We start from the raw sequence: 26850 nt of genomic DNA on the forward strand, positions 1-26850 counted from the left end.
AACTCAACACGCTTTACATATATTGGTCTATACTTATAAATATGAAGCAAAATGCCCTATTTCCGTGATTTTTTTGGGAAATGAGCTTTTTCTGGTAATTTATTCATACAAATGATAGAAAAATGTCATAATAGAATCTGACTAAGAGAGACAGTTAAAAATTTTAATTCTAATTTTAATTCATAAAAATATTTAAAACATTCTTTTAATTTTAACTGACAAAAAATTAAAAAAAATTAAATATAAAAGCAGCTCAAAGCAAATACAAAGCAAAGCTTCCAACTTTTTGAAAAGCCTAAATTCCTAAGCATTAATGGGATTTCAATTTCTTGATCGTCGCCTCAATCTTCTCTTGTCTCCCCTTACTCTTTTCTTTTAGGGTTTCCACTTTATTTAATAGCTCAGTTCCATTTCTTTATTATTATTATTATTATTATTATTATTATTATTTTAGAATTCAATAGGATTCTCTAGAAACCGGATCAGTGGATGCATTTTAATGGTTAGTTTCTGTTAATTGATTTTTTCTATTTTTATTTTTAATTCTGAAGTTGAATTGAGGTTTGGATTATACTCTTTTCTGTTTGGTTGATGGAAACCTCGAAGAATTGAAAATTAATTGTTTTAGTGTGTCTTTGCTAGTTCAGTGTTCTAGATCAATTACAGTTTTAATTTCGGTTCTTATTTTCCCGTAGTCTCAGAATTTCAGTGTTCCTTTTGTGTGAAAAAAATGTAGCCAAAAACTTTTTTTATTTAATGTTAAACATTATAAACTCTTTCTCGGATATTATCCCAGTTGAAGTGCTTTTGAATTTTATTGATTAACCGAATGCCGACTTTAAATTGATTGAAATCGTTTTTTTTGGGTAAGGATCACAGGATTTTTTATTTTATTTTTTTTGTGGGATATCATCTATAGATGTTTTAAGTTGGTCGCTTTGGAACATTACTTTGGGTTTCAAACTTGTTGGTAATTGAGAATTGAGTTTTGGGTTGAGGTCTAGTTTGTTGTTTGGTTGCTGGAAAATGTAGGAAAAATCATGTTGATTGGTAAGAATTGTGCTAAAGTGCATCTAGCTGCATGCTGCAACTAATAAAGCTAACATAGTACTAGAATGTTTGACTCAGGTAGATCATTAGCATTAACTAATTCTGCCCATTTATCTAATTTTTGTTTGTTTGTGAGTTGTGTATCCTTTGACATCTGATGACGAGCTAGTGCTTTAAAAGTTACTCGATTTCCGCCGCTCTTTCTGTTTCTGAAAGGTTAGCCTCATTCTTATTTCATTATTTTCCATTGCAGAATGTATTTCTTGGATATTTTGGTAAGTGTTAACGTGCTAAAGTCAGCAAGATTTTTGTATATTGAGCTATAATGTACATCTAGATCTGTGGGTTCATAAGGATTGTATTTATCAACTAAACCAATGGAATCTGTAAGGTGTTGGTTCAACAAGTTGAATTCAAAAGATAAGTTGAAGTCTTCAAAAAAGAAAGAAGCTGCAGGTAACGCAAAAGAGGGGTCTAAACCACTGGCAGGGGAAGAGGTACCATCAAATGTCACCAAACAGCGGGTAGAAGCTGCAAAGCAGTATATTGAAAACCATTACAAGAAGCAGATGAAAAGCCTGCAGGAAAGAAAGGAGCGGTATGATTTAAAATCTTTTCTCTTGGAAATTTCCCCATGTATTAGTTACTGTTATGCTGCATAACTATAATGTTGCAAGCAATGTAACTATGCTGATATTATAAAATATGTTTGTGATTGGAGGAATGCCGGAAAGTTGTGACGGTTTTCTTCTGAAGAATATGGATGGTGATTTTTGGGTAATTATGATTTTCTGCAGACGAGATATTCTGGAAAAGAAGTTGGCTGATGCTGAAGTCTCGGAAGAAGAACACAATAACTTACTCAAGTATTTCGAGAAGAAGGAGACAGAATACATGCGGCTTCAGAGGCATAAGATGGGTGCTGATGATTTTGAGCCATTGACCATGATTGGAAAGGGTGCTTTTGGAGAGGTAATTATATCTTTTTCAATACCTACAACATAATGTAGGTGCTTCTTTTGCTTCTATTTCTGGCCTTGCTTGAATCTACTTGGCAGAAGTTAAGAAAATTTTGTATTTAATTTGTTTACCCTGCCATCAGAACTTGTTATCCTGGGACAATGCTTCTAGGAAACTTTTAGACGGACAGGCTTCTACGTATTATACTGCTTAGTTTCATTATTTATTTTCAACTCTTGAACATCTATATCTCCTTTTTGTTGATTGATTTTCACTTTCCCCCCAAAAGAAGTAATTTTTCCACAACTACTTTTAACTTCACTTTTTTCTAATTACAGGTTAGAATCTGTAGGGAGAAGGCAACTGGTCATGTTTATGCTATGAAGAAGCTTAAGAAGTCAGAGATGCTTCGTAGAGGCCAGGTATACAATTAAGCCTGCCATGTACTTCTTTGATTTGTTTAGCCATTATTGTAATCTGTTAATTTGCATTTCTAATGTTCAGGTTGAACATGTGAAAGCTGAGAGAAATCTACTTGCAGAAGTTGATAGTAATTGCATTGTCAAACTATATTGCTCCTTCCAAGATGAAGAGTATCTGTATCTCATTATGGAATATTTACCTGGGGGAGATATGATGACTTTACTGATGCGGAAGGATACACTAACCGAAGATGAGGCCAGATTTTATGTTGGAGAAACTGTCCTGGCAATCGAATCTATCCACAAACATAATTATATTCATAGGTGAGTTGACATGACGTTGAATCTTGGTACGCTTTATATAATGGTCTTCTTGAGTTTGCACTAAGGGGCGAACCCCTTCTATATCAAATGTTGCAGAGACATCAAGCCTGACAACCTGCTGCTCGATAGAAATGGTCATATGAAATTATCGGATTTTGGATTATGTAAACCTTTAGATTGCAGTAATCTCCAAGAAAAGGATTTTTCTACGGCCAACAATCTCAGTGGGGCTCTTCTAAGTGATGGACGACCTGCTGCACCACAACGCACACAACAAGAGCAGTTGCAGCACTGGCAGAGGAACAGAAGGATGCTTGTAAGTACTTGACTACCATGTAACTAATACAACATTAAGTTTTGTTATTACTGATGGTAATAGTTAGTTTCAAAGCAAGGAAGTTCTTCCCTGCTTCTCCTTTGTATTCCATTGGTCAGTTTTTGTTTGATTTTCTGAGCATACAAGGCTTATATTTTAGAGCTGTTAGTTGCCTTTGATAATTGTAGGAAAACCATAAGCTTGCCTCTTTTTCCTGCTAATTTCATAACTAGAAAACTTCTTTCTTTTAATTGAAATGGAAAATGAGTGTTGCTTGAATATTTAAATATTGTAATATCTCAGGCTTATTCTACAGTTGGTACACCTGACTACATTGCTCCTGAGGTTCTGCTGAAGAAAGGATATGGAATGGAATGTGATTGGTTTGTAAATTTACATGATCTCCCTTTATATATATATATGTATGTATGTATGAGATATGGTTATAATGATATATTTTGGATGCTTTTTAGGTGGTCGCTCGGTGCCATCATGTATGAAATGCTTGTTGGATATCCACCCTTTTATTCTGATGAGCCAATGTCAACCTGTCGGAAGGTCTGTCTTTCCTATTGTGTGTTTGTGTGTGTGTGATCTTTGTTAACTTCTGTAGCATGACTCTTTATTGTACTTCTTATGTTCTTTGTCAGTGATGATTAAGCATTGCCTGGTTTGATGCTTAATATATATATATTGGCTCTAAATTTTTCAGATAGTAAATTGGAGAACACACTTAAAATTTCCAGAAGAAGCAAAACTATCCCCAGAAGCAAAAGATCTTATAAGTAAACTTCTATGTAATGTTGAACAGAGACTTGGCACAAAAGGCGCCCATGAAATTAAGGTGTTGTGCGGTGTGTCCTGTGCTAGATTCTTTGATTTGTTTTATAAGAGAATGCAAATTTCAAAGTTAACTGGCTGTGTCTGTTATTTCCAGATTCACCCATGGTTTAAGGGTATTGAATGGGACAAGTTATATCAAATGAAAGCTGCATTTATTCCTGAAGTCAATGATGAGTTGGATACTCAAAATTTCGAGAAGTTTGAAGAGGTATATTAGTGTTCCCATGGCTATAAATATGCAATTTTCCGATGAGACGTTCTTATTACACTCTTTTCTTTCATGCACCAGGTTGACAACCAAATTCCATCTGCAGCAAAATCAGGTCCATGGAGAAAGGTTAGTAAATTTTCATATATTCTTAATTGCAATATTTAGAACCAAGAACTTGAGTAATTAGTCGTACCATACAAAAATTTTATATCCACTGAAAATCCTTGCTGCTGCCATTCTCTTGGACTGGCTGTTTCTTAACCAAGTTTGCTAGAATTTTCTGTTATTGCAGTTTTGGAAATTAATCGGTACCCTTTTTTCGTGTTGGGGGAGTGTAGGGAGGATATTGATTGGTTCTTTTGTCACACCTATACTAATATAATGTTTGTTGAGGGGAGGTCAGTCTTGCTTTGGGAGACATCTTCTTGGAGTGTCGTCCCTCAATGGTGGAAATATTGTGCCTAGGGTATGTTTGGTTTTAGCCTTGGGTTTTGTCTACGGACTCTGAGGAGAGTCCGATGGGTTCATGGAGTTTGGGGAGCGTCTTGCCACCAAGGAAATGTTTAGCATTTGGCCTTGGTGGGGTCGGGAGACAAAACCTGGGGCTAAAACCGAGTATAGACACCCTGGGCACAATACCTCCACTGTTGAGGGGTTCGCCAGCTCCCAGGACAACACTCCAAGAAGATGTCTCCTACAGCGAGACTGACCTCCCCTCAACAATGTCATATTTCTGTACGTATCTTAAATGATTGAAATCAAATTTCTAAGCAAAGCAGATATAATTAAGTCTATTGTAAAATATATAATAATATCGAAATCATCCTATTTATCATGGTTAGAAAGGGTAGTAGCTGATAGAACATGCAGAACGTTATTTATTTATTCCATTTGTTGCAGATGCTTTCATCCAAAGATATAAACTTTATGGGTTATACATACAAGAATGTCGAAATTGTAAATGATAATCAGTTACCCGGCATCGGTAATTTGCTTCCGCCCTTGATTTAGATTTTTTTTCCTTTGTGAAGATCATTAATGCATGTTTTTCTCTATGGTTATTTTGACCACAGGTTTATCCTCTACAAATTATATTTTGCATATGACCAAATTTTATTTATTTTTATCTATTGTGCAGCTGAATTGAAGAAGAAGAGCTCAAAACCCAAGAGACCTTCCATCAAATCCCTTTTTGGTAAGATATTATCACTATTGTTAAGTTTGGGACACTGCAAGCAATGAATGTCGATGTTTTGAAATCGGTAGCATATCAATCAGGCGATGATTCAGTCTCAATAATCTCGGTCTAACGTTCTTTTGCAGAGGATGAGGCGGCGGCAGCTGCCAATCAACCAGTTCAAGGGAGCTTCTTGAACCTCTTGCCTACGCAAATAGAAGCCCCCGAGGCTGAGAATCATTCGAGAAAATAAACTCGATATCCAAAAGGTAGAATCTTACCTGTATGGTAAGAAAATGAAAGTGGTTTGAGATTTGATCATATTGACTCAGGTAGGAAATTTGTTCTTTTGTAAAATAATATCTGGAAAAGTAAATATTCTTTTCATATTTGTTTGTGTAATTATTCTTTTTTCTGTTTTTTGGTTATCTCAATCGATACCCCAATTTTTTTTTCTTTTTGGTTGATGTAATTGTTATTAAACAGGGCTTTCATTTTACCTCCACGAAATTTGGTTCCAACCAAATCCCAAGTTGTAGGAAGATATTAACTAAATTAGTGCAAGTTTAATTGAGTTTTAGTTTTAAGCTCCGTTTGTTTCATTGAAAATGGCTTCCGGAAAATGATTTCTAGAAAATAACTTACTTTTCTGGAAAAGTTAATATTTTTTGGTGTTTGGATGAATCTGTATAAAATATTTTCTTTTGTTTGGCAGGTTTTTTAAAAATATTTCATAAAAGTTGGTTTTAATTAAACAAACATACATTTGAGATTTTTTTTATTTTTTTATTATTTAATTTAGTTTATTTTATATCTATAATTTTATATTTTATATTGTTTTTACATATATTAAAAATATTTTGTTAAATTTAGGTTTATTGCAACGATTATTTTTTAGTTACATAAATACCGAGTATTTTTTTATTTAAAAATGTGACTAACAAAATTGAAAAAAAAAATTAACAATGCCAGCAATTGGACTTTATTTTCAAATCTGGAAAATAGAAGGATTAAATTCTTGAAAACAAAAGTACAGAAACTAAATTATAAATTTGTGAAGTGTATATAGACTTATGACATATTTTAACATTTATATTACAAAATATTTATTATTAATATATTTATAATTGTAATAAATATTTAGTATTAAAATATTAATATTGATACTTTCAATAATATGTGAATAATATTATTTAAAATTATTATTTTTAAAAGTTACTATTAAAATAAAATTTAAATATTAAATAATTTATTAAAAATAATAAATTATATTAATTATATTAATAATTTATTATATGACTAAATATAAATAATTAAATATGTATGTTTAATAATATTAAAAAATATAATATTTTATATTAATATTTTAAATATTTTTAAAAATAAAAATAAAATTTATTATCAATATAATAAAATTAAAATTATCTATTGAGGAGCTTTTTTCCGAAAAATGACTTACGCTTTTTTAAAGGGTAAGTCATTTTAGAAGAAAAAAAGATTATTTTCCGTTGACCTATAAATTATTTTCCGTTGAGCAAACTGTTTTTTGTGAAACAAACACAGAAAAATGCAGAAAACATTTTCCGTAAAACCTTTTACATGTAAACAAACGGACCTTAATTTACATGCTTTCATAATTTTCTTTTATGTTGCTATTTCTGCAGTCTCGTATTTAATATTTTGTTCAACATCAAGTTTAGGTAATCTAAAATGGATGAAAAAAAAAGTTTAACCATTAAATATATATTAAAAACAAATCATTTGGATAGCATAATGCTTTATTTTAGCTTTTTTTTTTAAATAGTTGAACTTAATCTTCAACTTTTGAGAATGAATTGGTTTTTTTTAATAGAAATATGACAAACAATTAAATTATTAAACTGGTAGGTAGCAACTGTATTTCATGTTAATTTTTAAAATTTTTTAATACTTTTATAATTTTTAAATATTTAATGAAATAATATATAAGATTTAAAAGTGTTATGTTAATATAAAATACAAGTAAATTATCGTGAGTTAACAGATTTAAATGTGAAATTTAACTTTAAAATGAATTAAGGGTAAAATTGATAAATAAATATAAAAATTAAAATTATTATTAAAATAACTTCTTAAACCCTAAAAATAAATTTAATTTGTTTTCGAATGAAGATAAATAAATAAATTCTGAAAGAGACAAGAAACTAATTCGATAAAAAGATCCTTACATTGGCAGGCGTTATCACTAGATTTCATGCGACCATATTTCATGTACTACCTACAGCAACAGAAACTTATCTATACATTGGTGGCTTCCTTTTATGACTTACTTGTTTTTAATTTTAATTTTAATTTTTATGTTGGTTCTTTTATTTTTTTATATCTTAATTTTTAACCTAAGTTGGTATTTTAATATTTATAATATCGTTATTTAATTTAAATATTTTATTTAATTTAAATATTTTATTCTAATTATGATGTTGATTTGAATTTTAAAGGTTGTCAACATTAAAATTTTTTGTTTGTATTAACACTTAGACCTAAAATTACAAATTCAAGAAGTAGAGAAATAAAAATATTGAAAATAGGAGTATAGACACTAAATTTCAAATAAACAAAGAGTACAAACACTTAAAGCATATTTTAATTTTTAAATTTTAACTCTATAATTTAACCCCAAAAATAATTAACCCAATGCGAAATGTGGGTCGGAAACCATACTAGTTCATTGATAAAAAAAAAAAAGGTCATCATAGTTAATATTTATTACATGACCATAAAATATTTCAACCATCTCTATAACACTCGCTCTTTATAACAATTAAATTTAGAGTTTTGTTGCTGACATTTTGGAAGGATTAATCATCCGACTCACACTATCCATTGCAGTTGGTAGTTCTTGTGTCGCTTAGGGTAGTGGCATGTATATGTGGCTAAATAGGTTGTTTTGGTACAATTTGATGCTTTACTAAACTATTTCAATAGGTATTTTATCATGCTTGTAAATAGGTTTCTTTTTTGTATAATTATAATGATATGAAAGTGAAAATTCTGGTATGTTTTGGTATATGATTGAAATAAGTTCCTATGCAAGAAATGAATCAATATTGATATGTTTTAGTTGTGATGTTTTGATTTCTTTTGGTGTGCCTTTTAATGGCATATTGGTTAGTTGAATTAGGACCTTTGGAATGGCAAATATATGTATGTTTAGGTATAGTTTAATGCCATGTTAGTGTGCACAAGTTGTTCAAATGGTCATGCATGAATTGGTGTTGGGAATGACATGTTTTATGTGAATTTTAGGTCCACACGGCCTGAGACACGGGGGTGTGACTCAGCCGTGTGTGACACACGGCCTGGCAACACGGCCGTATGTCTCCTGAAGGTTCCTTTGTATGCAAGTCAGTGAGTTACATGGTCTGACACACGGGCATGTGACACGACCGTGTAACCCTACTCAGAGAGTAATACGGGTTAGGACACGGCCGTGTGTCCTTAGTTCAAAGGTTACACAGCCTAAGACTCGAGCGTGTGTCTTAGCCATGTGAGGCACATGGCCATGTGACCCCTGTATTCAAATTTTTGTAACTTTTTTTTAGACTTTCCAAATGTTTTCAATTTAGTCCCGAATCGTTTTTAAGGTATTTCTAAGGCCTCGAGGGCTCGATTTAGGGATGGAATGAGCATGTATGATTGATATATGATATGTTTATGTTAGTAAATGGAATATTGTTTAAATGTTTTTGATTGTACGATAATGTTTCGTAACCCTAATTTGGTGACGGATATGGGTTAAGGGTGTTACATTTAGTGGTATCAGAGCTACGATTTAGTCGATTCCAAGACTAACATAGCAGAGTAGAGATAGTATATACATGCCATATAGACCCTGTGATAGTGTGATGCTTTTGATCCATTCTAATATTGTATTTTCTTATAGATTCAAGATGTCAGCTGAATCAAACCAGGCCGTAGTTAACGAGGCTAAAAGTAATGTTCAAGCTTCAAATCCTGAAGCAAGTAATAGTGCATCAATCCACAGTCTTTTGGTGACGAAATGAAAAATGTATTCCTCGGAATGATGAATCAATGGTTCATTGAATTCAAGCAAGAAAATCTTGCAACTCAATCTAACACTTGTGAGTTCCTTTCACACTTATTAGGAAACAGTTTCTTGGTAATTTTTTATTGAATACAAACTTCACATTTACCCACAAACTCATCATTACTTAGACTGATATAACCATTCTTTTGCATATATTGTAAAGTTTTAAAATTAAAATGTGCTAGATGTGCATGCCACAAAGGATAAGATTCAACAATATAAGCAGAAGAATTGGCTTGATTCATTTCAATGCTCAACTTGAACATGCCCTCATCACAATATCCTTTTCCTACATGTATATCACCCTTAAGTAAGACTAACTTATCGGATTCCAAGATAACCTTGAACCTCTTGTTACAGAGAAGACTCGCAAACACTAAATTCTTTCTCATATCGGGAACATGCAACACATTGATTAAGGTCAATTTCTTCCCAAATGTGAAGTTGAGTTCTACTGTCCCTTGATTGAGTACCTTAACCGATAAATAGTTTCCCATAAGTACTTCACAGTTTACCACTAGGTCATAACTCTTGAATTATTGTCGATCATAACACATAGACAGTAGCTCCGGAGTCGAGGCACCAATTATGGGACTTATTGGTCATAGTTATGTTGAGTTTGGTAATCATACCAGTCTCTAAACTCTCGATCCCTTTCATAACCATGGCTACTAAGTCCATGTCCTCCACCATATTGGCTTTGGAAGTTATAAAATCTTGCTCCTTTTTGAGAAGTTTACAAATCTTTAATGTAGTGTCCTTTCTTATTGCAATTATAGCAATTACGAGATTTTTTCTTCTTGTCTTGCATGTCATTGGTCTAGAATGTGGCCTTTCGCTTACCATTTCGAGAGTTCTTGGACTCGCTCACATAGTTCACTTTAGAACTTTGGGGAAGATACACCGCATCATGCTTCCGAGTTTCCTCTTCAATATGCAAATGCTTAAGTATTTCTGCCATATATAGAAGTTTCTTTCGATGATTTTTCCAAGACGATGGCAACTTCGAGATGATAGCCTTGACTTGTAACAATTTCGAAATAACAACTTTCAGGTCACGAAGCCTGCTTACAAAGACTTGTAGTTCATGGACTTGATCCATGATCGGGATACTATCAAGCATTTTGAATTTGAAATACTTCATCATTAAAAATTTATCAGTACCTTGTTGCTCAATGTTGTATTTCTCTTCAAGAGCTTTCCATATTTCCACCAGGGATTGTATTGACATGTAGAGATCATACAATCGATAGGACAATGTGTCGAGGATGTGTCCGTGACATGTCAAATTATTTTCCTTGCGCGTCTTCTTGAGTTTGGCCACTTTCGCAATTTCCTCGGGGTTCGCATTGAGGACGAGATCCTTCACGGGTTGTAGGTTTGGATCCAAAATGTACGCCACATTCAAGATGGTAAGAAAAATCAACATCTTGTCCTTTTAGCTATTGAAGTTTGAGCTATCAAATCGGTCAAGTTTCACAAACTTTTGGTTCATCACTTTGAATGTGGTGGTAACCTCTGTCGCCATCTCCAAATTTATCTCTTTGATTGTTGGAGAATTTGAGTGGGGATAATAGATCCGTAGATGATATGAAATTAAAACAATAGACTTCGAGGCGCGAGTGACACTTTCCAAAGAGAACAATTTGCCCCCACATAAAGTTGCTAGAGGGTTAAGACAAAGGTCCTCCCGAGGTACAACAAAAAATTTTTTATTTCCTTTGATTAGCAAAATCGAGAAATTTCCTAACTCTTACTCTACTTTCTAAAATTGGATTGATAGTAATGATCTATTTTGAGCACCATAGTCCCTCTATCTATGTGCACTCAATTGACACTATTGAAGAGCCATAACCCTGCATATTGGACATACTTCTTAGAAGCAACATGTCCCATGAAAATCAAATGTGCCCATTGGATGAATGAATCATCACTTTCTAATTCGAATAAGTGCTCCTGAATCACACTAAGTGATCCATTAATAATATGTAATGAATTTGCAAACTACAGTTTTCAACGTAAAAGATTATAAAGAAAGAAATTTATATCATTCTAATAACCCATTTTACATCAAATTTGATATGTTTAGATATTTGTTTTATTTTTTCGAACATATTCTAGTATCTATTTTAAAGTTATCCAAAAAAATCTCATGCTAGAATTAGAGAATTTGAACGATGGATTTAGTGACAACTCAGCAATGTCATTTTCTAATTTCTTTAAGTCATTTGATAAGTAGGGATATGTTCCTTTTTCTTTTCTGAGAAAGAAATGAAAATAACTAAAAAAAGTTGTTTCTAAGTATATATACACTTTCATACGTTAATGATTTGTATACGTTGATATATTTTATTGTATTTATGTTATTTTTTATATTGCCAACATATTATAAAATTTTATATAAATTTTACACATTAATAATTTGTTTTATACAAATTTGTATATATATTATTTTCATGTACAATTTATCATGATGATTTAGTTTAGAATAATTTATTTGCTCGTATCTAGGCCCGACCCTCGGGATAGTTTGGGAGTGCGGCTGCTCAGATCCTAGCACTGGAAAGGGGTCCAAAAAACAATTTTCTTCAGCTTTTAACATGGAAAAAAAAATCAACCTTTTAAATTTTCTCATCAATGCTTCATTGTAGACAGAAAAAAAAAGAAAAAGAAAAAGAAAAGCAGCCTCACTTTTTTTATTTAATTTTATTACATTTTATATTTTTTTTAAAAAGGGACCTCAATTTATTGTTTCGCTTAAGGCCCCAAAAATATCGAGAATAGACCTGCTCGTATATTATTCATGTTATGCCTCAATTCAATTTATATTTTGCATAATTAGTCATATTTATATAAACTAAATAAAAATATATAAGTTCTTTTTGAAGCATTTTATAAATTTATTAAGTTTTCTTATTAATAATTATTTTTATATAAATTTTACACATTAATGTATGTTAAGGTGTTTAAATTATTTGTTGTATATTCTGTCTCATATTTAAACTTACTTTATATTTTATATAATCTAGTTCAATTTTTAATTATAAATATAATATTTTTACTTTAAAAATTGAATCGTTATATTTGCCATAAATTAACATAAATATGATATTTAAAATTTTAATTTAGCTTTCGAAGCGTAGAAAAATCTTGAAGCTTGAATTGGATAAATTGGATTAGGTTTGTTGGATCAAGGGGTTTTTTTTTTCAACCCATGAGAGAATAAATAGTTGAATTTGATTACTTTTGAGGCATATTTCTAGGTTTTTTTTTTGTTATGTATCAATTTATTTTATATTTTATATATAATTATTTTGATTTCTTTTAAAGAAAATTTTATATTTTTGTCTTAATCATTATATCGATCTTAACTATTTGTTCATAATCTTTTTACATAAATTTATCTTTAAATTATGATTTGTTGTATGAGATTGAAAAAATCCTAAAATGATTTTTGACAATCTTTAGAATGAAAATATAAATTAAAAAGTAATTTTAAAACTATCAAATAAATTTTATTATTAAATATTTTAATCCAGATATTTGTTAAGAACAACATTTATTATAAAAATTAAACACATTAATATTGGGGTGAATTACTCAAAAATGTTGATTTTAAATCATAATTATGAGATTAGTTTAATTTTTAAAAAATTAACCGGATTAGACTGATTTTGGGAAACGTGTCTAGTTGGACGTATTTTAAGTGGATATGGTAGGAAGCGCTTCCAACTTAATGTGCTTTCAACTTTGGATATATAGTTAAATGTTAGTGCTTTTATTCTTGAGTTCTAGGTTTGATTCCTCTCCTGCTCACATTTGTATTTTTTATTTCATGTTGCTTTAAGCTTTTTAATTTTTTAATTAATGTTTTTTAACATATTAGGTTTTTCGTTAGATGGTTAGATAGTTGTAATTACATCCTTAAGTCTCGAGTTGGATTCATCTACTACTCACATTTGTATTTTTTGTCTCATGTTGCTTCAATCTTTTTAAATTTTTAATTAATTTGTTAACATATTAATTCTTTTGTTAGATGGTTAGATAGTTATTGTTACATCTTTGAGTCTCGAGTTTGATTTCTCTTCTACTCAAACTTGTATTTTTTATTTCATGTTGCTTCAAGCTTTTTAAATTTTTAATTAATGTTTTTTAACATATTAGTTTTTTCGTTAGATGGTTACATAGTTGTAATTACATTCTTGAGTCTCGAGTTGGATTCCTCTACTAATCACATTTGTATTTTGCATTTCATGTTGCTTCAAGCATTTTTTATTATTTTAATTAATATTTTTAACATGTTAGCTCCTTTCGTTAGATGGTTAGATGATTGCGAATACATCCTTAAGTTTGCGGTTCCATTATTTTTATAAGCATATTAATATATTTTTATTTCATATTGTTTCAAGCTTTTTTTTTATTTTTAATTAATCTTTTGATGATATTTTTTAATTATTTTTATTTTTAATTAATGTATTTTTTTATTTTTAACTTTTTTATTTATAAAATCAAATATTTGTTGCAAATATCATTAATTGAAAGAAAAATAATAATATGCTTATAAAAATAATTAAAAATAAAAAAACACATTAATTAAAAAAAACACTTGAAGCAACATGAAATAAAAAATACAAATGTGAGTAGTAGATGAATCAAACTCCAGACTCAATTATGTAATTACAACTATCTAACCATCTAACGAAAAACTAATATGGTAAAAAAATATTAATTAAAAATTTTAAAAACTTGAAGTAACATGAAACAAAAAAAAATACAAATATGAATAGTAGAGGAATCAAACTGAAGCCTCAAGGATGTAATTGCAACTATCTAATCAAAGAACTAATATATTAAAAAATTTAATTATAAATTTAAAAAGTTTGAAGCAATATGAAATAAAAAAATACAAATTTAGGTAGGAGAGAAATTGAAGCCAGGAAACCATCTAGCCAAAGCGAAAAGCACATTTAATTGAAAGTATTTTCCTATCATATCCATTGAAAACATGTTCAGCTTCCCAAAATCAGCCTAATCTAGTAAATTTTGCAAAAATAGACCTAATCCGGTAATAATGTTTAAAAATCAGCATTTTTGGGTAATTCACCCTTAAAATTGTCATTTATTTAATAAGGGTAAATTTATAAATCATCGTTGCGTTGTTAGGAAAGTAGTTAATAAACCAAATGTGATCAAGTACCTTCCATAAAATTTTAATCAATACATTCTAATGTATACCAAACATTACAAAATATGATTGTCAGATCTGTTATTATAAACTAAAATTTCCAATTCTATAATTTTATAGATATAGAAAACATAGTATAAAATTTTATTTATGAATGCCACAACAACCATCTGCTTGAACCAAAGGTGTCCAGGAAAATTTTACTCGACTATTAACTAACTTCTGTTTCTTTTGTTTAAACATACTACCTACCATCTTATTTTACTTCTTTAATTAAATTCATTTTCCTGCCGTACAAATTTTCTTCATCGTTTGAGTATTCAGGTATTTCATATAATTTATATGTTTTACTGTTGTATGATGTGATTGAAATTATTTCTTCAACATTAATGATTGCTTTAAGCATAATATATAATTTGAAAAAACAAATTTTCCAATAAAATGGAGACTAGTCTCTTCTCTGTATTTTAATGCATTAAAAGTAATATCATACCTATTCTGTCTTTTTATTTCTAGCAGTCATCACCTTCAGATAATAAAACATTTGTTAAATGATATTCCAATTAAAAAGCATAATACTTTTTTATTTAAGTAATTTAACAACTTCAGAAAAATAATTGAAAATTTTGGATTTCAAATCCAAAGTTAGATGGTTCTAATATTCGGCCTTCCACATGTAAAACTAATTAATGAGTATGCTCACTTATATGTCAATTTAGTATTTCTATCTAATTTACATGGGCTTCATTTTATTTCGAGAAATGCAGGTAATTCTAATTTTTGTTTTGTCAAAAATTAACAATATACTTTGATTCGACGTACATAAGAATTCAAATGCTAAATAAGGTACATGGTTCAAATCCAAACAAATATAGATTTTTTATTTATTTCTCATAAAATAAATACCGAACATGTTTTTATTAACATTTTTGTTCTTACTCAATTTTCTTTTATAAAAATAATTTATTGGAAATAAAAAAAATATTCCAAAATTGAAAAGGATGACTCAAGACTCGAACCTAAAATCCGCATTGGAACCTATGAAAATCAATATATTCAACTTTTATTAAATAAATTTCATTATTAATTAAATAGAAATGATATTTTATTTGAAAATCCCCGGGGGTGTACTTCTAGTATATATTATGAGTGTGAGCTTACGAGATTAACGCAGAGAATAAAACAGAGATCCACCAATTTTAGGAACAAAAATTTGATTTTCATTTTACATTATCATATCATTAAATGGCCAGTAAAAAGTTCCCTATTTCTGCAACTGCCCCTACACAATCAATAAAGCTTCTGGTATTCTAAGCTAGAAGATACAAGCAGAAAGCTCTTGACATTCCCATCTCCACTCAAAACTACACTATCAATGTGTTGCCAACAACTAAATTAACACTGGTTCCATCTGTTGTAGAGTGTGGACCTCTGAAAATGCTCAAAACCCAGAACCAAATTCCTCAAAACAGATTATGCTTAAGAGATATCGGGTTAAAGACATGGCCGCGTACATCCTTATGCATCTAGAGCTGTCAAATTTGGGGGTACTCTAATTTCTTCAAATTTGTACTCATTCATAATGATTTCAGTAACATGACCACCCGATATGAATCATCTAGACATAAAACTTGTAATTTATCATTTCTGCAATTAAAAAAAAAATACCTGGAAAAGAAAACAACAATTTTCACTCTCATGTATTTACAACAACAACAACAACAACCTCTTGTCAACATACCTAACTAATTTCAAAAGGGAGCTTCAAATGATTCATCCCAGATATCCCCGCTTCCATTTGAAGCATCCTCGACATCTTCTTCCATAGAAAGCCTGATATATTCTCTATGTGCAAAGCGATCCCACTCTGTCAATGTTGGATTTTCACGCTCCTAATATAAATATATCTTGTGATCAGCACTTTAAGAAGAAATATTACATAAAATGCCACTAAAGTTCAAAGTTAAACATGCATTTACCTGACGAATAAGAAAAGGATCCCGACTTTCAAAAGCAATGAACTTATTGAGATTGAAAAGAATATTGAATACATTTCCAGAAAGTTTGCATCCCTTTAAGTCACGTAGAGTGATGTACCCCTCATTCTGTAATCAACCAATCACGCATTAGCACTAGTCATGCAGAATTATGTTGTATGCAATAACGTTTGTCTAAATGCAGTCAAAAGACAGATGATACATCAGTAGAGAATCCAGGGGTGACCTCTGGTCCAATCATGTCAAAAATCTGGCACAATATATCCTCAAATAGCACTGGTTCTTGGGTCATACACTCCATCCGATGTAACTGCTCCTCATAAAAGAATTGCATTTCATTCGGTGTGAGCACCCCATTTCCATCTAAATCAATGCATTTAAACCTGAATCGAACAAACTGGCCGGTCAGGTAACATTGTCATTATTAAATATTGGTTATACCAACAATGAGGCTAATAAGAAAAATGCAGCAAAATTTTATCAAACAAGCTCATGCCCATGATCAGAGATTCCAAACTTTAAATTCTTCGAACATAGGCAGGCATATCTAAAACAATTTCTCAGCCTAGCAGTCAAAAGGAAGAACAATTTAGAATATTTTCAATATGTTTGTCCTAACGGTGATTCACAGGAAAAATTAGAGAAAATAAGGCTTTAACATGTGATCACTTTAGTATCATCTTGATCTATCATTCATTGATCTCTCATATCTTATTGGTTGAAAAGGATCCATAAGCAAACTATCAACCATTTGGATTGCACTAAAAGAACAGGCAATCAACAAATACATATGATGAACCAAAATACTCAAATTTGTTTGCAACTCAGAAACAAGAGAGGTTAAGAACACATAGTCCATAAGTTTCTAGACAGACTTCCAACATCATATATACATAAAACCAGTAAGAGGTCACCAAAAAAGAAAGTATTTATGTGCTTCAACTAAGGAAACGAATAGGAAATATACCAGTACTCCAGACCAGGTTCTGAAGATTTATCCTCCTCTGACAATATAAAGTAAACAAAATCTTCATAGCCCATTTTTCCCTCAACCCTACTTCTAAATTTCCTTGGAACCTGAAAAACCAAAAAGATTATCTCTTCTATTTATTCTCTGATATAGCAGGAAAACTTGCCACTTAAATCTGAAATGATTTATGTAAATAATAGAAAATAATGAGACAAATTCAAACCTGAGAAAAAATTCTATCAACAATCCGGTAGGTAAGAGCATGGTTACCATATCTGATAAGGTTCTCTTTGTCTATCAAAAAATCATGGTCGGTGTCGAGCTCCCAAAACTTGCAGTATATTACATAGAAGTGTTCATAAGAGAAGTACCTAGAAAATATTAGAATAAAAAGTTAATTCATCATATAAAGAACAAAGACCAAAATGCTGAATTAGAAACAAGGTTACCTAACCGCATGCTTTCAGCTGACTATTTTACCTTAATACTTTGTTAATATCTTCCTCTTCATCCACATGCTGCATTGCAGCAATTAAGTTCCCACGCTTCAACTCCCGGAGGGTAAGACGACCCGTTTCTGATCTATTTATATAGTAAAATATTCTGTATATGACAGTTTCAGCTGTTACAAACAAAAGAAGTTAAAATAAGTAAGAGCAGAATCATATCGATCTAATAATAGTTTTAGTCCCTCTACTATCTTGAAATTTGAGATTTAATCCCTCTACTTTTATATTGCTATTAATAGGTTAAGATTGAAACACCATTGCTACCTTAAAGAGTTAACAGTATTAACTGATAACCGTGTTAACAGTCTTAACAGATTCGTGGAAATCCACGTCATCACATTATCAGCAACAGTTGACAGCATTACCAATTTGAATCCGCTAATAACATTAATTGCTACCGTTACAGTGTTAATAGTATTAACTGCTGACTGATAACACTGTTAATAGTGTTGACAGATTCAACAAAATCCACATCATCACTTTAACGGCAGCAGTTGATCTACTAATAACATTATAAAATTAGAAAGACCAAATTTTGACAAACTAAAATAGAAGGATTAAATCCCAAATTCAGCATGGTAGAGGGACTAGAACCATATTAGTTAAATCATATCACATAACTAGCTGATAAGAAAAAGAACTTAATATAGACAAAAGAGAACAGGCCTAAAAGAAATATAACAGGATGCAGAATGCCAAGTAATTTTGCAATAGTTCTATTGCTAGGGTAGACCTAGCAACAAATGCTGGGACTAAATCCAATTTGGTGATACTACATGTTAACATACGAATGCAGAAATGCAGTAAGCTACAATCAGATGAGTTTTGGGCCCTTTTACATGCGTGAAGTGTCGATTCTACACAACAGGAATAGATACTCAAATTAACAAATATATTTCTTCAAATGATTGTTGTCATACCATATCTTTCCTGAAATTCTGGGGTACTTTGTAAAAACTCCAACCCTGGATGAGATGCCAAAAGTTCATGTAAAAGGGGTCTGAAATCATCCTGCATTAAGTACCAATTACTTAAAGAAGGCACATAACTTATTAAATGTGCAACCACAAGTCTTCCTCTTCAACTACTAAAATAACAAGGCACATGGATGCACATTAATGAAATCACAGTACTTTCTTTCCTGGCTGAGTTGTCCTTTGGATATGATCAAGTAATTTGTCCTTTGGATATGATCAAGTAATATGCATTGAAGATATCTGAATATACCTGAGTAAGGTATCTGCAATCAGGTTGCTTAAGAATTGTATATATTTGGGTTGCTAAATCCACTGTTAACATGTTGCCTCCAATCCAATAATTGACAAATTGATCCCTAAGATTCATTCCAGCATACATAAGTTCACACCAAATTATAATGTATTTCCTTTAAAAACAGAAGTTAAACAATCCGAGAACTTATAATTTCATAATTCTGTAATAACTAATTATGTTTCATGGACAAAATCAAGTCTCTGATAGCAAGTGTACATAATATAAGAAGGGCCTAAAAGATAAATAATAATATTGAAAGCTTATAAGAGTATCGCAAGGTTCCTTACCATAAAAAACTATTCAAGCTTTTTTAGCATAAAGAACAAGTAAGCACCATCATTCACTCACCATCCTAAACCATAAACAAGAGTACATAAGTACTCAATTTCTAAAGCTCTATTCAACCATTGTAATATCAAAGCTTCAGCACCAAGTCAACTAAAACCCATGTCAGGAGTTTCCTGTAATTAGGACAGCCATCCAACCCTTCCCTTAACTACCAATCACAGCCTATTAATGTACAGTCAAAGAATTAACTCAAAATGAGATGCAAACCATGGAAATGCCTATATAGTCGAGGATCATATAGCACTACTATTCAAAGATCATATATCACTACTAACCAGGCTATTCCTGATTCCAGAGCAAGGGGTCTCTAATAAAAATGGAGATTTGTAAAGGAGTGCAACCACAACAAAAACCTTTTGGATTAAAAGTAGTGTGGCCACAAAGTCTGTTGTAAGGTTAACAACATTTTTGTAGCAGGTGCTTCATCTATTACAATCTATGAATCAATGGTCCTAGTCCTACAAAGCCATCATGTAAATTAGACCGCTACGCATATCAAGAAACTATTAAATAAAAAGAGCACTGAAACATACCCGGTCACAATACCTCTATTGTTGATATCAATTTTCCTAAACAGAGCGGTGGAGAAAAAAGATGGTAACTTGCAAATCTCTTTAGTTACCGCCTTAAACTCTGCCATGCAAAACACAAAACATTTAATAACACCAGCAATAACCAGGAAAATACAAAAGCCAATTCTGACTAAAAACCATGAACGTTTCTTCACCATGAATCTGCAATCCCAAATGACCATAAAAGTGCTTATCAATCGCAAACAAGCACAGCTCTTTCAATTCGTTTGGAGGTGGACGACCATTTTTAAAGTAAAACTGCAAAAATAAAAATAAAAAAGCCAACATTTCTTTTCCTTAGAACTCTATTATCAGCAACCGTTTATTCAACAAAAGCACTTTTAAATTTGTCAACTAACCTGGGGTATGACTTCACGGACTGGTTCACTAACTATTTTAAGAGGCGAGCCTAAAGAAGAAAGACCAGACCGTTGTTTGACAGTACGAGGAGAACCCGAAGTACTACGAGGTGATAGCGGAGGAGTACTTGCAGCAGGAAACATGGAAGGCAACGAATTGGTTGTAGAAACATTAATACTCATGGAATTCCCAGTGGACGTCCCCGTTTTCACATCAGCAAGCAGATTCTTAACCTAATTTTAATCAAACAAAAAAAAGGTCATAAATAGAAACAAGAAAGATCTGAAAAGCAAGATCATTTGATTAGTTAAAAAAAAAAAAGAACAAAAGCTTACCAGGCGACCAGTTTCTGGGAGGGAAAGCCAAAGAGAGAAGAGCTGTTCAGCGAGAAAAGGATTGGATTTGAGAGCTAAAGGAGAGAGCTCAGGGAGCTGAAGTAAATCAGGGTCAAGAGATGCCACATCACCTACTATCTCCATTTCCATGATTCTTTTTCGATTTTCTTATCCCCCAAACAACAAAACTCGGTTTTAGAATAATAATTGAAAGCTGAAAATTAAAAAAAAAACCCTAGATCATCAAGCTCAATCTAGAGAAAATAAGTGTTTAAATTGGATTGAGGGAGAGCTTGAGCGAATTTAATGGAGAGAAAAGAAGGGATTTTTTGAAAAAAGAAAAAAGAAATTGGGGGGAATTTTATTTTTAATTTTAGTTTGGGATGAGAAATCGAAGAAGTTTCAAGAGAGATTTCAAGGTACTTTTTTCTTTTTGGGTTTGGTATTATTTCAGCTGAGAAACACAAAGGGAAGAAAAATAAAAAATGAAAGAACGAAATGAGGTTTTTGAGTGAGTGGGGTTTGTTTGTTTGTTTTGTTATGGAGGTGGATTGCCACGTCATACTCTGGCATGTGCCTCAATTTTAGTTATGCACTTCTTCAACGCTGCCATTTATTATTATTTTTGGCCAAAATTTCTAATTTATTTTTATTTAGGGTTTGATCTTCTAGGAAACAAAACTTGCAAATTTTATGGACTTTTTTCAACGAAATAAAAATTATTTGAGGGAAGGTGTTTTTATTCCAAGAAAGTAAATTTTGAGTTATTAATTAATTTTATCATTAAGCTAAACATATGTTTTTTAATTGCTTATTATTATTAGGCTTAAATATGTATTTGATTGTGTTATATTTTTCTTATCTTAAAATTTTTGTATTTACTCAAGGCATCAAATTAATGCGCACAAAACTAATGTTTTCTTCTCTAAAGGGGTAGACAAAGAGGCTGGAAATAATTTATGCAATATACTTGGATTCTGTAAAGTCCAATGTCTTGGCAAGTATATGGGAATACTTTTATTTCACGAAAAGGTGACTAATAGCTCATTGAGGTTTGTTGTTGATAAGGTTCGAAGCAAACTACAGAATTGAGATGTGAGACAATTTTCCTTTGCCGGTAGAGTTACCCTTGCCCAATCAATTCTTCTTTCGATACCTAGTTTTTTTATGCAGTCATTACTTGTTCCTCAAAAGCTTTGCGAGGAGATCGAAAGATTGGTATGGCAGTTCATTTGGGGTTCACTAGGAGGGAATACGAAGATTTCCTTAGTTAATTGGAAGGAGGTTTGCCAACCAAAGATCTGTGTTGGTCTCAGTATTCGTCCAATGAGAGAACAAAATAATTCATTTATGTTGAAATTGGGATTCAACATTGTGGCCAATACTAATGCTTTGTAGGTACAAGTTCTTAGGTCTAAGAATAGGGTTAAAGAAGGTATTCCCAAAGCCATATCTAGAAGAAAGTGTTCTTTCCTTTGGAGATCACTCTAAAAAATTTGGCCCTTGCTATAATATTGTCTGGTTTATGGGTGATGGAAACAATATCTGCTACTGGAAGGATAATTGGATTCCAGAACTTGGCTCTCTAGTTAATCATATCCCTGCTCACATTAATTTTTATATGGATTATCAACTCAAAGACATGGTTATAGAAGAAAGTGAGTGGAATTTGGATCTTCTTAGAGTTTGGATTTCAGATGATATTATTAAACGTATTGTGAGTATTCCTCCCCCACATCTTTCTTTCGGTCAAGATAGCCACTCTTAGGCTAGAACTCGATCCGGGTCGTTCTCTATTAAGAGTGCTTATACGATGCTTAGGGAGGGTTAGTGGAATCAGAAATAGGAATGTTAAAACTTAGCATGGAAGTATCCGGGTCCATAAAAGGTATGAATGTTTATTTGGTTTGTACTTAAGCAGAGATTACTCATTCAAGTAGAGTGGGTGAGGCATGGAATTGCGGAGAATGAGTGGTGTTTGTTATCCAGACATACCTCATATGATGCTCTCCATGCTATTAGAGATTGTTCAGTGGCTAAAGGGCTATGGTCGCAGATTATTCTAAACAACAAGCAAGATTTCTTCTTTTTTCGGAGATACACAAGAGTGGCTCTCTTTTAATTTGGGCAATCGACACAATTTCACCTTAGGGACATTAACTGGCCATGTTTCATTGGGTTAATTATTTGGCGCATTTGGAAGAACATATACCTTTTCATTTTTCAAGGTTCGTTGTGGAGTATAGATGAAATTATTAGGTGTTCATATAGTTGGGCTCGATAATGTAATTCTTCTTTGAAGGTAGATACTAAGATGAAGATAACTTCACAAGCATCATCCTCTTCAACTGATAATTGGATCCAGTTATACTCTGATGGTGTAGTCAAGGTTGATTCAGGAGGGCCGCTGTGGGGGGAGTGCTACGGGATCATCATGGTCAATGGATCATTAGGGTTAATAAGAGGTTGGGGTTGTGTCCGGTATTCAATGCTGAACTATGGAGGACCCTTGACGGCTTGACGATACAACACATCAGAATCTGGGACAAAGTGTCAATTCGGACGGATAACGCAAAGATTATTCAGGCCATTCAGGAAGCCTTCTCAAGATCATCTAATTTTGCACTTATCAGACGTATTCAGCAGTTATTGTCAATAATGGTACAATGGGAAATGATACATACCCCTCGAGAAGAGAATATAAAAGTTGATCGCATTGCTAAATTGGCTTTTAACAGGGATGAGGGCTTGCAGTTGTTTACAGAAAACCCGTTACTTATTGATAGTTTAATATAACTATTGTATTGTCTATCTTTTTCACTGAAAAAAATAATTTTATCAACTAATAAAAAACAATTTTAACACTATTATGTGTGTGACATGAGACGATTTGAGATTATGATATGCAATATTAATAACATCATAATGAAATCATAATTTAAAATATATAAAAATAAAAATTTTAAATTTATTAAAAATTTATAAGTAAAAATTTAAAAATAATTCTCAAAATTAAATATACATATTAGTCTTTCAATTGGTTTGTTCATTTCCAATTAGACTAAAGACATGTTTAGGTTTGTCTATAAAAATAAGTTGTATTTCTGTATTACGATCCAACCACATAATATCGCTTAGTATTAATAAACATTAGACAACTAGTGAGCTAATATTTCCTTCTATTTTGCTTTACATGCAAAAAACACATGAGAACAATATACAAAGGGTATTAATATAATTCCTAAATAATTTTACTAATCAATCTGTTTGAAAAAATTACAAGTGTACAAACTAATATATCACACGTAGGACACCAAATCCAACACTTGCTCACTGTTATATACAAATTTTATATTTTTGAGCAGAATTTTTTTTTTTTGGTTTTGGCACTCATCAAAATGTTGGTGTCATTTTTGGGGATTAGTGTCGATACTTTTATTTTTATGCTTCAATCTTCCCAAGCAAGTGAACTCCATTACAATCCTAAGATTGAGAAAATTGCTCGAAGACTAAGAAGGAAGCTAAATTGTGATCCAACCAATTTTCTTTATCTACCAACCTAGAAACAAAGCTCAATTTAGTTGATTCATCTAGAAAATAAAAAATTGAAGAATGGCCAATTAAGAAAGAACCATGACAGAGTTAGCAGCACCAGATTTGAATAAAAAAAACACTTTGCATTGAGAACCCTAAATTAGAGGTATCATTTGAATTAAAATATGGGTTAATCCATTTGTTTCTTACTTTTCATGGCCTAGAAAGTGAAGATTCGTAAACGTCTAAAGAAATTTCAAGTGTAATGTCCGAATATGAGACCTCAAGTAGTATCCAAAGAACAAATCGACTTGGCTATTCTATTTATCTTATAGAACGACATGATCAAATACGACAAGATTAATTTTAGGTAATTTTTCTACTTCACGTACTTCTATTTGGAAGGAGATTTATGGAATCAAGCAAAGAGACATGAAAACCATTCACGAATATTAAGAGATATTCAAGAAATTGAGTGTTAGCTGCCACAATATGGAATTTTGGAATAGTTGTTTATCCAATATTTTTATGAAGGACTCCTACCCATGTTAGGATTTGTGCCCGTAGTGTAGTTATTTTATCATTGATTACTTGTAATATTTTGAACTAGCTGAATAAATAAAATTTCCACAATGATTATTTAATATTTTTTGTATGAATGCCCTTAATGGTTGTTGCATGTAAAGATAAATGAATAAGTTAACATTGGATCAATGATTGCCTAAAGTTTAACTAATAGTGAGGTGCATTATAAGATCTGATTGTAATGCAAAAGGCAACTTGTACTAGCAGGTAACTTAAATGGTTCATAGCCCATGGGGTATTAACTCATCTTAGGACTATTTTTTTCTATTAGGGTTTTTTCCCTTAGTGTAGCTATTTCATCATTTATTAAATTCAATACATCTATGGCTATTATTGATGAAGATGGGAAATCTAATGGATAAGGTCACGCCATTAAAATTTGTTTTTCATTAAGGACAAATCATTTTGTCATAAACTTACAATTCATAGAGAAAACATGTTTCATAATGTTGGGATTCATGCCCTTAGTGTAGTTGTTTTGTCATTAATGCTTGTAATTTTTTGAATAAATTGGTTAATAAAATTCCATTATTAAAATTATTATCTTTTACATATTTGTCCTCAATTGTTTTTGTATGAAAAGAAAAAAAGTATTAGTAAATATTAAATCACTTATTACCTAATGTTTAACTAATATTGAGCAAATTGATTCAAGGGACTGTTGTATTGTCTATCAAGTTTAATTGGGGAGATACATTGATTTAGATATTGAAGCGGAGGCATAGATGTGATTATCTCGACTGACAATACATCAAACATGACCCAAGTTGAATTCATCCTGAATTCGTTTATGAATTCATTCACTTGTGATGTTCATTGCGTGATTTAACTTTATCCTGAATAAGTAACTGGCTATGTGTATGTAATTGATCTGCTGCAATTCGTTGTAGTAAATTAAACCTCTTTTTGTACCTAATAAGCTCATTAGAAATAAATTTCATTATGTTTTTATTTAGTTTTCACCTTCATCACTTAGGTAATAAAATGAGCAATTTAAGCATTTTATATGACCTTGTGGGTCGAAGTAGGCCTAAAGGTAGACTAATATGTTCAATGAGTGTGCAGGACATCACTTAAGGGAAGCAAGATAGTGGAATGCTCCCGATGTTGCAACATGGAGCCAGGATGTTGCAACACAGCAAGCAGAATACCTAAGGAACAATCTACCAAGGATGTCATGACACAGGCTAGATGGTGTCGCGACACAGGCTTGAAGACACGTCCAAGGAAGTATATTGCCATATGTGTCACGATACAGACCATACAGTGTGGCGACACCGACGCGACATGGCCACTTAATGAAGCAAAGGTGTTTTCATTAGCACAATGTACTTTAAGGAAGATTAGTCAACCGTTTTAGGTTAAGGATGAGTTGCTAACCCTAGGCCTATAAATGCTATTGCTTAGAATAGCTTAAGGGACTTTTTAGCCTCCCGTTTAATTTTACTCTTATTCTTAGTTTTAGGTTTTCGCTTGTAACTTTTATTTTCCGTCCTTGTTTTGTTCTTCGAGAGATCCGGATCATGGATTCGTCAGACTCATTACGGATTGTTGTTACACTTCAATATATATCAGATTTTTCTCATCTTTTCATTTGATTTTGAAAATGTTAATGATTCAATTCAAATCCATGATGTTTGTTAGATCCATGAGTAACTAATTCTGTTGGGAGATTAACGAGTGGATGTAAGAGTAGTTGATGCCTATTGATACATGTACGGATGGGGTGAAATTTATTAAATTCCATTCACCGAAGCTGCCAATTTTCAAGCTTAGGAAATCAATAGACTTAC

At 31.7% G+C, this 26850-nt stretch overlaps 2 protein-coding genes across 8 annotated transcripts; one reads left to right on the forward strand and one right to left on the reverse strand.

Annotated features, from left to right (window-relative positions):
- Positions 1–264: 264 nt before the first annotated feature.
- LOC107914919 (serine/threonine-protein kinase tricornered) lies at positions 265–5890 on the forward strand. Of its 3 annotated transcripts, none has more exons than XM_041102543.1 (14): positions 265–502; positions 1304–1648; positions 1848–2022; positions 2349–2432; positions 2515–2756; positions 2853–3072; positions 3376–3455; positions 3546–3630; positions 3785–3916; positions 4010–4123; positions 4205–4252; positions 5027–5111; positions 5265–5321; positions 5450–5890. In XM_041102543.1, the coding sequence occupies exons 2-14, from the start codon at positions 1428–1430 to the stop codon at positions 5554–5556; spliced, it is 1650 nt and encodes a 549-aa protein (XP_040958477.1). In that variant the 5' UTR covers positions 265–502; positions 1304–1427; the 3' UTR covers positions 5557–5890. The 3 variants fall into 3 exon arrangements, with proteins under 3 accessions (XP_040958477.1, XP_040958476.1, XP_040958478.1); XM_041102544.1 differs by lacking the exon at positions 265–502 and adding an exon at positions 522–1266 and having other exon boundaries at positions 1442–1648; XM_041102542.1 differs by having other exon boundaries at positions 265–1648.
- Positions 5891–16131: 10241 nt separating this feature from the next.
- Positions 16132–21446, reverse strand: LOC107914918 (serine/threonine protein phosphatase 2A regulatory subunit B''beta). Of its 5 annotated transcripts, none has more exons than XM_016843975.2 (13): positions 20939–21446; positions 20603–20836; positions 20399–20501; positions 20205–20304; positions 19279–19384; positions 18972–19062; positions 18023–18164; positions 17766–17913; positions 17540–17649; positions 16775–16955; positions 16555–16680; positions 16317–16467; positions 16132–16193 (listed from the first exon to the last, which is right to left on the reverse strand). In XM_016843975.2, exons 1-12 carry the CDS (start codon positions 21086–21088, stop codon positions 16327–16329), a joined length of 1632 nt encoding a protein of 543 aa, XP_016699464.1. In that variant the 5' UTR covers positions 21089–21446; the 3' UTR covers positions 16132–16193; positions 16317–16326. The 5 variants fall into 5 exon arrangements, with proteins under 5 accessions (XP_016699464.1, XP_016699463.1, XP_040958480.1 ...); XM_016843974.2 differs by having other exon boundaries at positions 16132–16243; positions 20939–21442; XM_041102546.1 differs by having other exon boundaries at positions 16132–16243; positions 16799–16955; positions 20939–21440.
- Positions 21447–26850: the final 5404 nt, after the last annotated feature.

Source organism: Gossypium hirsutum, chromosome D10, assembly GCF_007990345.1.
Source record: "Gossypium hirsutum isolate 1008001.06 chromosome D10, Gossypium_hirsutum_v2.1, whole genome shotgun sequence".
NCBI classification, from domain to species: domain Eukaryota; kingdom Viridiplantae; phylum Streptophyta; class Magnoliopsida; order Malvales; family Malvaceae; genus Gossypium; species Gossypium hirsutum.

Excerpts from the sequence above, each read along its gene's own strand:
- LOC107914919 (XM_041102542.1), top strand. The coding sequence starts at position 1,428 with ATGGAATCTGTAAGGTGTTGGTTCAACAAGTTGAATTCAAAAGATAAG. Across the intron at positions 1,649-1,847 it reads CTGCAGGAAAGAAAGGAGCG|ACGAGATATTCTGGAAAAGA; the intron begins GTATGATTTAAA and ends GATTTTCTGCAG. Across the intron at positions 2,757-2,852 it reads AAACATAATTATATTCATAG|AGACATCAAGCCTGACAACC; the intron begins GTGAGTTGACAT and ends CAAATGTTGCAG.
- LOC107914918 (XM_016843975.2), bottom strand. The coding sequence starts at position 21,088 with ATGGAAATGGAGATAGTAGGTGATGTGGCATCTCTTGACCCTGATTTA. Across the intron at positions 20,305-20,398 it reads TTTGGGATTGCAGATTCATG|AGTTTAAGGCGGTAACTAAA; the intron begins GTGAAGAAACGT and ends TTTGCATGGCAG. Across the intron at positions 18,165-18,971 it reads AGAATTTCAGGAAAGATATG|CTGAAACTGTCATATACAGA; the intron begins GTATGACAACAA and ends TGTTTGTAACAG.